General features: G+C 47.1%; 1 protein-coding gene and 1 long non-coding RNA gene across 2 annotated transcripts; one reads left to right on the top strand and one right to left on the bottom strand.

Moving 5' to 3' along the window:
* Positions 1-3,216: 3,216 nt before the first annotated feature.
* LOC132589012 (uncharacterized) lies at positions 3,217-9,655 on the bottom strand. The gene is made up of 2 exons (XM_060261527.1): positions 9,201-9,655; positions 3,217-5,494 (listed from the first exon to the last, which is right to left on the bottom strand). The coding sequence occupies exon 2, from the start codon at positions 5,411-5,413 to the stop codon at positions 3,959-3,961; it is 1,455 nt and encodes a 484-aa protein (XP_060117510.1). The 5' UTR covers positions 5,414-5,494; positions 9,201-9,655; the 3' UTR covers positions 3,217-3,958.
* On the top strand, positions 9,356-15,168 carry LOC132589013 (uncharacterized). The gene is made up of 2 exons (XR_009556532.1): positions 9,356-9,700; positions 13,683-15,168. It is a non-coding gene; the product is annotated as an uncharacterized LOC132589013 (long non-coding RNA).
* Positions 15,169-15,515: the final 347 nt, after the last annotated feature.

Genomic DNA, 15,515 nt, shown 5'->3' with positions numbered 1-15,515 from the left:
GGCCTGATCCAACATGGCTTCTCATGTTCCTATGTGACGCAGAGTGTTGGACTGGATGGGCCATGGATGGGCCATTGATCCAACGTGGCTTCTCTTATGTTCTTACTGGACAGTATGTCTCAGAAGAGGTTCTGGGGTGTGGGTGTGTGTTTTACATTCAAGTGGGTCACATGTAGGTGTCAAAATAGTACAAAACTATGAAGGAAGAATATATTGTTGGTTGTTGCTACAGCTGCCAAAACCTGGAAAGGGGGAAAGGCCTTGTCCCCTTAAGAGAGGCTCATTGGAATGTTATCTCCCAGATGATGCTATTCACCTCCATGCCATGAAAAGTTTCCCCTGCCCATTTCACACTTCATGCCTCTCTTAAAGGGACAAGACCAGGGCTTTTTTTCTTTTTAGCAGGAATGCACAAGAACGCAGTTATGGCTGGCTTGGTGTCAGGAGTTGTGGCCCAATATGCAAATGAATTCCTGCTAGGCTTTTTCTACAACCCCCCCCCCCCCCAAGACATGACATTTCCCTTCCAGCTTGTGATACCACACAACTACAGTCTCTGTAGAAGATGATGATGATGATGATATTGGATTTATATCCCGCCCTTCACTCCAAAGAGTCTCAGCGCAGCTCAAAATCTCCTTTACCTTCCTCCCCCACAACAGACGCCCTGTGAGGTGGGTGGGGCTGAGAGGGCTCTCACAGCAGCTGCCCTTTCAAGGACAACCTCTGCCAGAGCTATGGCTGACCCAAGACATGCTAGCAGGTACAAGTGGAGGAATGGGGAATCAAACCTGGTTCTCACAGATAAGAGTCCGCACATTTAACCTCTACACCAAACTGGCTCTCAGTGAGGACAATGAAGGAAATGAGGGCAGATCCTGATTCTGAAGAAAATGAGGGCACATCCTTTCCTTCAGTTTATTCATTCAGCCATTTCTACTCCACCTTTTCTTTTTGGCTCGTTTGAGGTCCTTCTCCCCCCAGCTTTTCCATTAACCAAAGAGACCTCATATGTATTACCTGCTATGAATGTTGCCCTAACCTGGAATGGCCTTGGGTCAGCCATAGCTCTGGCAGAGGTTGTCCTTGAAAGGGCAGCTGCTGAGAGAGCCCTCTCCAGCCCCACCCACCTGTCTGTTGTAGAGGAGGAAGGTAAAGGAGATTGTGAGCCGCTCTGTGACTCTTCGGAGTGGAGGGCGGGATATAAATCCAATATCTTTATCTACCTCACAGGGTGTCTGTTGTGGGCGGGGGGGGGAGAAGGTAAAGGAGATTGTGAGCAGCTCTGAGACTCTTCAGAGTGGAGGGCGGGATATAAATCCAATATCATCATCATATTCTGCAACTTAACATAAGAACATAAAACAGGGTGGCCAACGGTACCTCTCCAGATGTTTTTTGCCTACAACTCTCATCAGCCCCAGCCAGCATGGCCAACGGCTGGGGCTGATGGGAGTTGTTGGCAAAAAACATCTGGAGAGCTACCATTGGCCACCCCTGACATAAAAGAAGCCATGTTGGATCAGGCCAATGGCCCATCCAGTCCGACACTCTCTGTCACACAGTGGCCAAAAAACCCAGGTGCCATCAGGAGGTCCACCAGTGGAGCCAGGACACTAGAAGCCCTCCCACTGTGTCCCCCCCAAGCACCAAGAATACAGAGTAGGGCTGCCAAGCCCCAGTTCGGGTGGGGAATCTCCAGCTTGGGAGGTTCCCAACCCGGCAGCCAACATTGGGTCAGCGGGGAGAACCTCCCCCTACATCCCTGGCACGATGATGTCACCCAGAAGTGAAGTCATCAAAATGGTGCTGCTCGTGCAAGGCCGCTCTAGGCACTTCCGGAAAAACTCAATGGTTTTTCCGGATGCTTTAGCCATTTGGGAGGGAAAACTCTATGGTACAAGCTCTATGGTACGATAGGTACCATAGAATTTTCACCTCCCAAATGGCTAGAGCATCCAGGAAAACAATAGAGTTTTCCTGGAAACGCTTAGAGTGGCCTTGCATGAGCACCACCATTTTGATGATGTCACTTCCAGGTGATGTCATCGTGCCAGGCATGTAGGGGGAGGTTCCCCCGCCAGCCCAATGTGGGCCAGCGGGTTGGAAACCTCCTGAGCTGGAGATTCCCCGCCCGGACCAGGGGCGCCATTTTGATGACATCACATTCCAGGTGACATCATTGTACTGTCCGTGTGCTCCAGGAAGCTGGGGACTTGGCAACCCTAATACAGAGCATCACTGCCCCAGACAGAGACTTCCAGGAATACACTGTGGCTACTAGCCACTGATGGACCTCTGCTCCAGATGTTGATCCAAGGGTGTCAAACTCATTTGCTATGAGGGCTGGATCTGACATAAACGAGACCTTGTTGGGCCGGGCCCGGCTGGTCCAGGCTGGGAGTGTTCCTATTTAAGATTAGGGAGCAGAGATAGAAACTTTATAAAAGACACAGGCAAACACAAATATATTTTTTGTTAAAACTTAAACTAAAACATGCTTAAAACATTAGCACTTGTTGGTCTTAAAGGTGCTTTCTTTGTATTTCTCCCATGGGATCCAGGGAACTGGGCTAAGGAAGCTCCGGCTCGTTCCCATTCTCCCCAGGGGACCAGGAGGGGGAGGAGCCTCAGCCAATTGAAAGAAGAGAGGCTTGGTTCAGTAGCTCTGCTGTTTCTGAGAGAGAGCCTGGCAAAGCAAACTCTGCCTTCCTCCCTAAGGGAGGAGCCTCAGCCAATGGGGAAAATCGAGTTTTGCTCTGTAGCTCCTGTGCAAATGAGCAAGCCTGGCAAAGCAAGCTGTGATGTAGAAGGAAGCAAGAGAGAGGAAGAAGGAAGCAGATGACAGCCAGTTGCTCAGCTCGGGGGCCTGATAGGAGCCCTCTGGGGGCCTGATTCGGCCCCCAGGCCGCATGTTTGACACCCCTGTGTTGATCCAATCCCCTCTTGAAGCTGTCTATGCTTGCAGCTGCTGCCACCTCCTATGGCAGTGAATTCCATTGAGTGAAGAAGATGATGGCACTTTCCACCACCTATATGAATGTCGCCCTGAACTGGATGGCCCAGAGTAGCCTGATCTCATCAGCTCTCCATTAATTAGAATTAATTAGAATTAAGTTAAGTAGGATCAGTTCCTGCACAGGATGGAGAGTTTAGCATGCAAAAGCCAGTTCAGCTACACCTGGTAACCTACACAGACAACAAGGGCAAAGGAAAGAAGTGTAAAACGAAGTTCCTTTTATTTAAAAAGCACCAGAATCCCTTCTTTAGATGAATCACTGGCATCTCTGCGCGTTCAATACCACCTAAATTCCAAGGCAATCTTAACAAATGGCTTAAATTAAAAGGAGGGTGGTTTGTGCATTAAAAGAATACATGATCTTGTCAAAAGGGGACGGGATCCAAGTCGACAACTCCCCAGTGTTTAAACCCAAGTGGAGCACCAGGTTATGTCTGGAAAAACCCGCACTGACCATTCAACCAGCCATCCAATAAAGTGAAACCAAGTCATGGAGCTCCCATCACCATGGCTTTTTTTTTGTAGCAGGAACTCCTTTGCGTATTAGGCCACACCCCATTGATGTAGCCAAGCCTCCCGGAGCTTACAGTAGGCCCTGTACTAGGAGCCCTGTAAGCTCTTGGGGGATTGGCTCCATCAGGGGGCATGGCCTAATATGCAAAGCAGTTCCTGCTACCAAAAAAAACCCGCCCCGCCCATCACGATCGTGACAGTAGCCAGCAGTTTAAAAGATTGCCAGTCCGATAGGATTTTTTTTTTTTTTTAAAGAAGATTAAAAAGATTTTAAAAAATCCGATAGGATTAAAAAAAAGAAGATTAAATAAAACAAGATTAAAAGAAAGCATTCGGCGATAAGGGAACCACCCTCGGATGCAGGATCTGAGATGCTGACAGACGCTGGAGATATTTGGACACCCGGATGCTCTTCCTCGGTTCTGCTCACTTGTGCCGTGAGCTCAGCGGAAGAGAAGAGGGACCACCCTGTCCTGTCTCAGCAGTTTCAGACGGAGCCTTTGGAGAGGACGCCGCTCCAGTCATCTCTGCAATGTCTGCAAGAGGTTGGGCTTCTATGTCTTGCACCACTGACATTTGACGCTCGTTTTCCTTTGTGGCCTCTGCTGTAGGGACATACCCACCCTTCTGAAAGTAGTCTAAATCTGCAGCATCGCTTACAAGGAGAAGAACGTCATCTGTACGTGTCTTCTTGCAAAGACTGTGGACAGAGCTCCCGTGCGCGTCCATTTGGAAGATTTTTGATGCAATGAGCCGTGCAGAGTCTACTGTGGCCAACATCTCACACTGGGCTCTCTTTGGCAGCACCTCCAGTCGAGCGTCCATGTCTCCCCCATCGCAACAGTCTTCTGGTACTTTTTCTTCTCTTTTATTCAGAATCGGAAGAGGCTCGCTCATAGCTTGAGGGAGGTCATTGCCAGGATTTAGCAGGATTTCAGCCACTTCCTGAGTCCCTAGATCAGTCTCAACATCAGAGGACTCATCCGCCATTGTTTCTGTGTCCAAGTCAGGAAGAGCCTCTATGGTCTCTTCAGAGGAAGCATCACTCTCCTCTTTTAGGGTGTCTTCAGAGGAAGTTTCATCTGCCTCCTCTGGGGTCTCCTTAGAGAAAACTTCCTCAAGCTGCATTTGCCCAGTTGTTGGTTCCTCAGCCTCCCCCAACATGCCCCCTGTGGCAAGCTCAAGATCAATTCCACAGGGAGCCTTCTGATCATTTGCAAAGCATGTGTCTTCATTAGAGTGAAGGACATCTCCAGCGTTCAGCGACTCAACAGCTCCAAAAGATGGGCTCTTGGTTTGAGAGATGGTGCTCATTATGGAGGGCTGAGACTCCAGGGAAGAAGGTGGTAGATTCTCCACAGTGGAGTGTCCTTTGGTTCCCTCAGAGGAGTCTTTTGAAGACTTGCCTACAACCTGCAACGCATGGACCACCTGGTCACACAGGCATGCCAGGGTCGAATGCAATTCCTCACCAGCACCTGTCCTCATCATGATGTCTCCATAAGTCCCCGATCTCACTAGGACACCTCCGCTAGGCTCCAGGTTCTCTGTGACATCTCCACCAGGCTCTGCCACCATCGCTCCCACCAAAACAGCAGTAGCAGCTCCAGACTTCTCACCTCCCTCTGGGAAGTTCTCTGGCTTTATCTTTAGTGGGTTTTTCACTTTAAAATGGAACACGATGGGCTCTTTGTTCATCTTTGCCAGGTACTGGTCCACCTCACCTTCACAGCAATTGATATGGAGCTCTGTTTCTGCTGTATCAGGCAATGTTCCATTTCCTTGTTGCATCATGTACACCTGGTGCGACCAGTCCTGTTGAGCTCTTCGACATTCCCGTTCAGGAAACCCGGAACATAGCTTGCTGTGGTTATTCCCCATGTCTGGTGTTCAGCAAAAAGGTCCGTAAGGCAGAGGAGGAACTGGGAAGCTTTGTATCATGCATGCACATGCGCAGGACACCTGCAAAAGGAGAAAAGGGCTGCGAGCAGTGAGGTGCAGTGGTTAAAGTGTTGGCGACCCAGTTCAAAGCCTACTCTGCCTTGAAAACTCACTTGGTGACCTTGGGCTAGTCAGACTCTCAGCCTAACCTACCTCACAGGGGTGTAGGGAGGACCGGAATGGAGGAGAGGAGACAATGTAAGCCACTCCAAAGTACATAAACAGTAATAAAAAAGGGTTTAGATTCAGGTGGGCGGCCATGTTGGTGTGAAGCAACAGAACAAAGTTTGAGTCCAGTGGCACCTTTAAGACCAGCAAAGTTTACTTCTGGGTATAAGCTTTCCTGTTAGGGTTGCCAAGTCCCCAGCGGCCTCCGATGCGGGACTGTTTTTGTGCGTGCTTTGCTTGCGTGCCGCAGTGACATCACTCAGAAGTGACATCATTGCACTGATGACATCACGTGCCAGCGATGTCGCACACCAGTCGCTCTAAGAGTGTCCGGGAAAACTCTATAGCAGGGGTGGGCCAACGGTACCTCTCCAGATGTTTTTTGCCTACAACTCCCATCAGCCGCAGCCAGCATGGCCAATGGCTGGGGCTGATGGGAGTTGTAGGCAAAAAAAATCTGGGGAGCTACCATTGGCACCCCTGCTCTATAGTTTTCCTGGACGCTCTAGCATTTTGCTAGAACGTCTGGGAAAACCATAGAGTTTTCCCAGACATTTCTAAAGCAGCCAGCGCTCAGCGTCGTTGGCATGATGACGTCACTTCCAAGTGACGTCATCATGCTGGCAACATCAGGGGAGGATCCCCCCCATGGCCCAATGTGGGCTGGTGGGTTGCGAACCTCCAGGGCGGAAGAACCCCCACCCAGCCCAGGAACTTGGCATTCCTACTTCCTGTACATGCACCCTTATCAGATATCTGAAGAATTTATTTATTTATTTGATTTGATTTATATCCCGCCCTCCCCGCCGAAGCAGGCTCAGGGTGCATGAACTTGACAACTTATACCCAGAATTAAACTTTGTTGATTTTAAAGGTGCCATTGGACTCAAATAAGGATACACCACTTCAGGGGTATTCAATATTGCAGGGGGGTTCTGGTTGTCAGACTCTGGAAAACTATTATTAAAATGCTTTGATTAACTGAATGTCATGAAATGCTTAGCTCAACTGACTCCATTTTCTAATGCCTGTTTTAAAACATACTCTTCATTCAAAATGCTGACCAGGCCGATGTGGGGACAGGCCGATATTTCCTCACACACACACACCCCACTTTCTGATGACCCTGAAGCGGGGGAGGGCCTCCAAACCAGGCGATCCCCTGCCTCCACCTGGGGATTGGCAACCCTACTAGTTCTGCACCCCACTCCTGGTGGAGTAATAATAGGAACAGCATAGATGGCCATCTGACAGCGATGAAGATCCTGCGATTTTAGGGCGAGGTATTTGTGAGTTTTAGAGCAGTTCCTGAGCGGACAGGCTTCCTCAGGAGGTGGTGGGCTCTCCTTCCTTGGAGGTTTTTAAACAGAGGCTAGATGGCCATCTGACAGTGATGAAGATCTTGTGAATTTAGGGGGAGGTGTTTGTGAGTTTAGAGCAGTTCCTCAGTGGAACAGGCTTCCTCGGGAGGTGGTGGGCTCTCCTTCCTTGGAGGTTTTTAAACAGAGGCTAGATGGCCATCTGACAGCGATTAAGATCCTGTGAATTTAGGGTGAGGTATTTGTGAGTTAAGAGCAGTTCCTCAGTGGAACAGGCTTCCTCCTTGGGAGGTGGTGGGCTCTCCTTCCTTGGAGGTTTTTAAACAGAGGCTAGAGGGCCATCTGACAGCGATGAAGATCCTGTGAATTTAGGGGGAGGTGTTTGTGAGTTTCCTGCATTGTGCAGGGGGTTGGACTAGATGACCCTTCCAACTTTATGATTCTATGATCATAAAAAGGGCAAGCACTGTCCTCCATGACTAGCGTTGCCAACCTCAAGGTGGTGGCTGGAGATCTCCTGGGTTTACCACTGATCTCCAGGCAACACAACCAATTCAACTGGAGAAAACAGCTGTTTGGGAAGGTGGGCTCTATAATACAGCTGCTCTCCAGACTACAGAGAGTGGTTCCCAGGAAAATAATGGCTGCTTTAGAGAGTGGCGTCTACAACATAATACTCCACTGAGGTGCCTCCACTCCCCAAACCTCACCCTCCCCAAGCTCTAACCCCAATATTTCCAAGTATTTCCCAACCCAGAGTTGACTTCCATGTGGAGTTCACTAGAACCCCTTGTTTCTCTTTGGCTATAGAAAGATTCCTTTCATACAGACATATTCCCTGCCCTACCTCATGGTCTACAGCAGGGGTGGCCAAACTACAGCTCAGGAGACACATGGGGCTCTTTCACACATATTGTGTGGCTCTCAAAGCCCCTACCAACCCATCAGCCAGCTTGGAAAAGGCATTTGTCTCTTTATTATCAATTCTCCAAGTCAACCGGCAGTTTGCAGAAGGCATATGAAGTTAAAGCTGCTTTCTCGCCATCTCTCCCCATCTCCCTCCTTCTTTCCCTCCTTCCTTCCTCCTCTCACACTTCTACTCAATGTGGTTCTTACATTAAAGAAGTTTGGCTGACCTGCGTCTAGAGTTCTCCAAAGCATTCTTCTAAAACAGAGGTGGCCATACTGAGGCTCCCGAGTCACATGTGGGAGGGACAGTGGCTCAATGGTAGAGCATCTGCTTGGTAAGCAGAAGGTCCCAGGTTCAATCCCCGGCATCTCCAAAAAGGGTCCAGGCAAGTAGGCGCGAAAATCCTCAGCTTGAGACCCTGGAGAGCCGCTGCCAGTCTGAGAAGACAATACTGACTTTGATGGATCAAGGGTCTGATTCAGTATAAGGCAGCTTCATATGTTCATGTTCATGTGTCTCTTTCACATATATTGTGCGTCTCTTGGTGCCCCCACCATCCCATTGGCCAGCTTGGAGAAGGCCAGGGCTATTTTTTCTATCAGGAGCTCCTCTGCATATTAGGCCACACACCCCTGATGTAGCCAATCCTCCAAGAGCTTAGAGGTCTCTTAGTACAGGGACAACTGTAAGCTCCAAGAGGATTGGCTACATCAGGGGTGTGGCCTAATATGCAGAGGAGCTCCTGACAGGAAAAAAAACCCTGGAGAAGGCATTTCTTTCTTTAAATCCCTTCTCCAAGCCAAGCCAGTCAGCAGTTTGGTGAATGCATTTAAAGTTAAAGTTGCTTTCTTTACACCTTTCCCTCCCTCCTCCATCTATTTTCCTTCCTTCCTTCCTTCCTTCCTAACATCTGATGCTCATGTCTTGTGGCTTTCAAAAATCTGACGTTTATTCTATGTGGCTCTTACATTAAGTGAGTTTGGCCACTCCTGTTCTAAAACCATATTGTCAAAATTCTCCAGAAAACACCTTCAGTTGAGAAGGTTACCTTACAGAAAACAGGTTCAGAAAATGCTCCCTCCTCTGTCCTTATAACTACTACTGTGAGGAGCAACTTCTTAAGACCTCAGCCACATTCTAACCCATTCCTTTCACTCATGATGAAAACTGCAATGTAAAACCATCTCCACAAGATGCATTGCATTACAGTAACTCAAAATTATGATTGTACACCCAAATTATGATTAATGTTCCAAAACACACCAGAACAAAGATAAAGCTGAATACAAACTTGGCTGAAATTTTTTAAAAGCCAAAAATACAACAGTACCTTCACAGAACTGATCTTTCTTGCCTCTGTACCTTTCCAAAACCACTCACTCCTAATAGCACACCAATACTTAAAACCTCCTTGCCAATTATTTCAGAGGATACAGCTGTTAACTCTTACAGGGACCTTAAATAGAGCTAAAGGGTAACAATAAAGGCTTCCTCCTCCCCCACAGCCCCAGTGTCTTTAGTTCCATCTCTTCACAGTTCCTCCACTTTCATTTTTCCACACGAAAGAAAAGGTCTTGGAGAGGACTCCGACCAGGACTAAGGTCCTGGCAGCTTGCAGAAGGCATTTGAAGTTAAAGTTGCTTTCTTCCCACCTCTTCTCCCCTTCTGTTTCCTTCCTTCAGAAAATTATCTACTCTGATTTGGGATTCAGTTTTATGAATGGAAGAAGGTACAGCAGATGAATCCGGGAAGCTGAGGGACTGGAGCAGATCATTGGGCAACACTAGTTAAAAACAGGAGACTTCAGGACATTTATGGCTTCCTGACCGAGTAAGTCTATACAGCTGCGTTGCAGGAAATGTTCCACTCCAATCAAATAATTGAAAATAGATGACTTTCAAAGAAGCAGTTGGGTACCAGTGAAAAGGTTTCTCATTGGTGCTGGTTGGCCTGTAAAATTAAAGAAGTCCTGGGTGTTAAGGGCATATCTTTGTGAACGGGAGAGACTGCGGCTGAGTGGAAGAGCCTCACAAGAACACAAGAGAAGCCATGTTAGATCAGGCCAATGGCCCATCCAGTCCAACATTCTGTGTCACACAGCGGCCAAATATATATATATATATATATATATATATATATATATATATATATATACACACACACACACACACACACACACACACACACACTGTGGCTAATAGCCACTGATGGACCTCTGCTCCATATTTTTATCTAACCCCTTCTTGAAGGTGGCTATGCTTGTGGACGCCACCACCTCCTGTGGCAGTGAATTCCACATGTTAATCACCCTTTGGGTGAAGAAGTACTTCCTTTTATCCGTTTTAACCTGTCTGCTCAGCAATTTCATCGAATGCCCACGAGTTCTTGTATTGTGAGAAAGGGAGAAAAGTACTTCTTTCTCTACTTTCTCCATCCCATGCATTATCTTGTAAACTTCTATCATGTCACCCCTCAGTCGACGTTTCTCCAAGCTAAAGAGCCCTAAGCGTTTCAACCTTTCTTCATAGGGAAGGTGTTCCAGCCCTTTAATCATTTTAGTTGCCCTTTTCTGAACTTTCTCCAATGCTATAATATCCTTTTTGAGGTGCGGCGACCAGAACTGCACACAGTACTCCAAATGAGACCGCACCATCGATTTATACAGAGGCATTATGATACTGGCTGATTTGTTTTCAATTCCCTTCCTAATAATTCCCAGCGTGGCGTTGGCCTTTTTTATTGCAAACGCACACTGTCTTGACATTTTCAGTGAATTATCTACCATGACCCCAAGATCTCTCTCTTGGTCTGTCTCTGCCAGTTCACACCCCATCAACTTGTATTTGTAGCTGGGATTCTTGGCCCCAGTGTGCATTACTTTGCACTTGGCCACATTGAACCGCATCTGCCACGTTGACGCCCACTCACCCAGCCTCAACAGATCCCTTTGGAGTTCCTCACAATCCTCTCTGGTTCTCACCACCCTGAACAATTTAGTGTCATCCGCAAATTTGGCCACTTCACTGCTCACTCCCAACTCTAAATCATTTATGAACAAGTTAAAGAGGATGGGACCCAGTACCGAGCCCTGCGGCACCCCACTGCTTACCGTCCTCCACTGCGAAGACTGCCCATTTATACTCACTCTCTGCTTCCTATTACTCAGCCAGTTTTTGATCCACAAGAGGACCTGTCCTTTTACTCCATGACTCTCAAGCTTTCTAAGGAGCCTTTGATGAGGAACTTTATCAAAAGCTTTCTGGAAGTCAAGGTAAACAACATCTATCGGGTCTCCTTTGTCCACATGTTTGTTCACCCCCTCAAAGAAATGTAACAGGTTAGTGAGGCAAGATCTTCCCTTGCAGAACCCATGCTGAGTCTTCCTCAATAACCCGTGTTCATCAATGTGCCTACTCATTCTGTCCTTGATAATGGTTTCTACCAACTTTCCCGGTATTGAAGTCAGACTGACTGGCCTGTAATTTCCCGGATCTCCTCTGGAACCCTTTTTAAAGATGGGGGTGACATTTGCTACCTTCCAGTCCTCAGGAACGGAGGCAGATTTCAATGAAAGATTACAGATTTTTGTTAGAAGATCCACAAGTTCAACTTTGAGTTCTTTCAGAACTCTCGGATGTATGCCATCCGGACCCGGTGACTTATTAGTTTTTAATTTGTCTATCAGTTGTAGGACCTCCTCTTTTGTCACCTCAATCTGACTCAGGTCTTTCAACACCCCTTCCAATATTAGTGGTTCTGGGGCGGGCAAACACTTCTCATCTTCCACGGTGAAGACGGAGGCAAAAAATGCGTTCAGCTTCTCAGCCATTTCCCCATCCTCCTTCAGTAATCCTTTTACCCCATGGTCATCCAAGGGCCCCACTGCTTCCCTGGCTGGTTTCCTACTTCTAATATATTTGAAGAAATTTTTATTGTTGGTCTTTATGTTTTTTGCAATATGCTCCTCATAGTCCCTTTTTGCCTGCCTGATCACAGTCTTGCATTTGATTTGCCACTGCCTGTGTTCCCTTTTATTAATCTCACTTGGACTGGTTTTCCACCGCTTAAAGGAGTCCTTCTTACCTTTTACAGCTTCCATTACTTTGTTTGTTAACCATGCTGGCCTCTTCTTATACCTGTTTGTGCCTTTCCTAACTTGTGGTATGTATTTTATCTGAGCTTCTAGGATTATAGTTTTAAATAGTCTCCAAGCTTCCCCAAGGGTTTTGACCGTATTTACCTTTCCTTTCAGTTTCCTCCTCACATGCCTCCTCATCTCAGAGAATTTACCCCTTTTAAAGTTAAATGTGGTTGTGGCGGTCTTTTTGGGCAACTCCCTATTTATACAAATGGTGAAATCAATAACATTATGGTCACTGTTCCCAAGCGGCGCAATCACTTTTACGTCTCTCACCAAGTCTTGGGCATTACTTAGGACCAGATCCAGGATCGCCCCACCCCTGGTAGGTTCTGAGACCATCTGCTCCATAGCACAGTCATTGAGAGCATCAAGAAACTCAATCTCTTTCTCTCGACCAGAACACATATTGACCCAATCAATCTGCGGGTAGTTAAAATCACCTATTACGACACAGTTTTTACGTTTAGCCTCCATTTTGTATGCAGAAGGTCCCAGGTTCAATCCCTGGCATCACCATTTAAAAAGCACCAGGTAGAAGGTAATGGTTAAAGTTCTTGGCCTGAGACTCTGGAGAGCTGCTGCCAGTCTGAGTAGAGAAGAGGGGTGGAGTGGAGTCTGGGGAGGGCAGGGACCTCAGCAGGGTATAACAGTCCCCCCACCCCCCCCAGAAAAGCAGGCATTTTCTCTAGAGAAACTGATCTTGGGTGTCTGGAGATAAAGTTGCTAGGTCCAATTCAAGAAATATCTGGAGACTTTGGGGGCGGAGCCAGGAGACTTTGAGGTGGAGCCAGGAGCAAGGTTGTGACAAGCATAATTGGACTCCGAAGGGAGTTCTGGCCATCACATTTAAAGGAACCGCGCACTATTTAAATGCCTTCCCTCCATTGGAAATAATGAAGGATGGGGGCACCTTCTTTTGCGGCTCATAGAACTTGACCCCCTGGTCCAATCATTTTGAATCCTGGACGGTGTTTTGAGGAGAGAAACTGGATACTATGCTGCAGATTTGATGCCTCTACCTCAAAAAACAGCCCCGCCCCAGATACCCGCAGATCAATAATACATTATTCCCTATGGGAATCGGTCTCCATAGGGAATACTGGAGTGCCCAGCAGACATTTCCTTCCCCCTCCCCCGTTTTCTGATGACCCTGAAATGGGGGGAGGGCCTCCAAACCAGGGGGTCCCCTGCCCCCAACTGATTGATTTGGTATACCAATTGGTCAGGGCTTTTTTTGAGCAGGAACACAGTTCCAGCTGGCTTGGCATCAGGGGGTGTGGCTTAATATGCAAATGAGTTCCTGCTGGGCTTTTCCCTGCAAGAAAAGCCCTATGGGAAACAATGGTGACCTCATTGGGTGTGGCCTAATATGCAAATAAGTTCCTGCTGGGCTTTTTAATACAAAAAAGCCGTATGGGCAACAATGGTGACCTTATGGGGTGTGGCCTAATATGCTGGGCTTCTTCCAAAAAAGCCCTGGATTTGGTATAAGGAAGCTTCACGTGTGTGGGCAGAGTATGCGCTCCATAATACTCTGCAATGTACAAAGCTTCCTTATCACAACATTCGGGGTACCAGTACAGGCAAAGTAATGTACAAATACTTCTTTCCCAGAAAGCGACCTGCGTACTGGACTAGATGCTGAGATGACCTTCTTTCATTCTCTTGCAGGTTCCTTGTAAGTCAGACAAGTCTGATACAGGCTTCCAGGTTTCCCTCCCTTGCGTACACTATTGCTGAGCATCCAACATGGGGACGATGCTCACAAAGAACAGCCCTGGTTTGGTCGTCTGGAGAATCAAAGAGCTGAGCGGGGAAAAAACCGTGAGTCCCATAGACGGCGGACTGGTGGGACTTCACCAGATAAAACACAAGCAGTCATTCACACCCATCACGTGGAAGTTCACGTGTGTCAGATTACCCAAAACAAGAATGAAGCCCAGGTGATGGTACTACCTAATGTGATGGAATCACTGAGACCAGAGAAGACCTCCACAGAGGGTGTTGAGATTCAATCCATTCTAGGTATTCCAGAGGTTGTTTCTGGATCCTGGTGACTGAAACATCTGCAAATGTTGCTGATCCTGTTGGAGAGATCACAGTAGGGATTGAGGTTCAACGTACTGGGCTAGATTTACAGTGTGAGGATGAAGCGCCTTCTGAGGCATGTAAGATGGATGTTGTAGGACAAGATTTTGGTAGCATCCCTGAGAACAGTAAAGAATCTTCTGTTCTGGAGACTCCATTGCACTCTACCATGGTGTCTGAAGAAGATGTCCCTCTGAAGGTCCCTGACATTGTGAGTCCAGTGTGCAAGAAGGAAGGTGCATTGTGGGAAGCAACGGAAGACCCTCATTCCCCTCTTAACACTTCTGCTGAGGACGAACCAACTCCAGATGGCCAGAAGGTTTCTGGTGAAATGGAGCTTAAGCTTGATCCAGAGATGCAAGTAAGGGTTGCTGAACATGACACAGTTGTGCAAAGTCAAGTTCATGATGCGTCCTCTTAAGAGGCCCTGGGGACAGCTGAAAATCATCCCAACTTACCATCCGCAGATACATCAGCTGGCCCAGTATCAAGGCACCTCAAGGAACAAGGAGAGTGACTTGAGACACCGCAGCGTGAACATCCCATAGCAAAGACCAAGTCCTGTTCATAGAGCCCAGCTTTGCGTTGCAGAAATGAGAATCTCAAAATGTAACAACTTCCATTTTATTGCTTCTGTGGAATCCACAGGGATCCGATTCCCCTGTTGAAAAGAAGTCCGTAATTTTTAGTCCGTGGCAGCTGAAACAAGCTTTCTCCAAAAATGAAATTGTATCACTGGTAGAGAAAACCTGTGGTGTATCTAGAAGGGTTCTTTGTATTTTCTGTTCACTGCATTCTCTCAGACTGTTCACTCTGGCTATGGAAAGTAATTGATCACTAGGTGGCATAGAACTAAATTATCTTAATCACTGTTATTTAATATATTCCACTTGAGCTCACTTGGACTGACTCACTTACCTGCTTGTGTTAATCCTTGCAAGGGTCATGGTCTTGAGTTTAAATTAATCAATGGGACAATCCTCAGAGTTCTATAGTGCTTATAGAACTGCAATGATGAACTATGGTACTTTTAAAACAGTGTCAATAAAGACAGTCTTGTTTTACATTATGGTTTGTTCCCTTTGCTTTTCTTGCATAGGCTTGTTCAATAGTCCAATGGAGCTGCAGCCACAGATATATTTAACTATTTCACAATACTATTGCGCAAAGCAGTCATTTGTAATAGGATTTTTCTATAATAGGATTTTGTGCAATAGTCCAGTGGAGCTGCAGCCACAGACGTCGTTGACTATTGGACAATATTACTGCACGAAGCAGTCATTTGTAACAGGATTTTGCTGGGCCATTTGGAATAGGATTTTGTGCAAGTTTGGTGTAGTGGTTAAGTGTGCAGACTCTTATCTGGGAGAACCGGGTTTGATTCCCCACTCCTCCACTTACTGCTGGAATGGCCTT

Source organism: Heteronotia binoei, chromosome 21 (assembly GCF_032191835.1).
Source record: "Heteronotia binoei isolate CCM8104 ecotype False Entrance Well chromosome 21, APGP_CSIRO_Hbin_v1, whole genome shotgun sequence".
NCBI classification, from domain to species: domain Eukaryota; kingdom Metazoa; phylum Chordata; class Lepidosauria; order Squamata; family Gekkonidae; genus Heteronotia; species Heteronotia binoei.
This window is presented reverse-complemented; position numbering and strand designations above follow the sequence as displayed.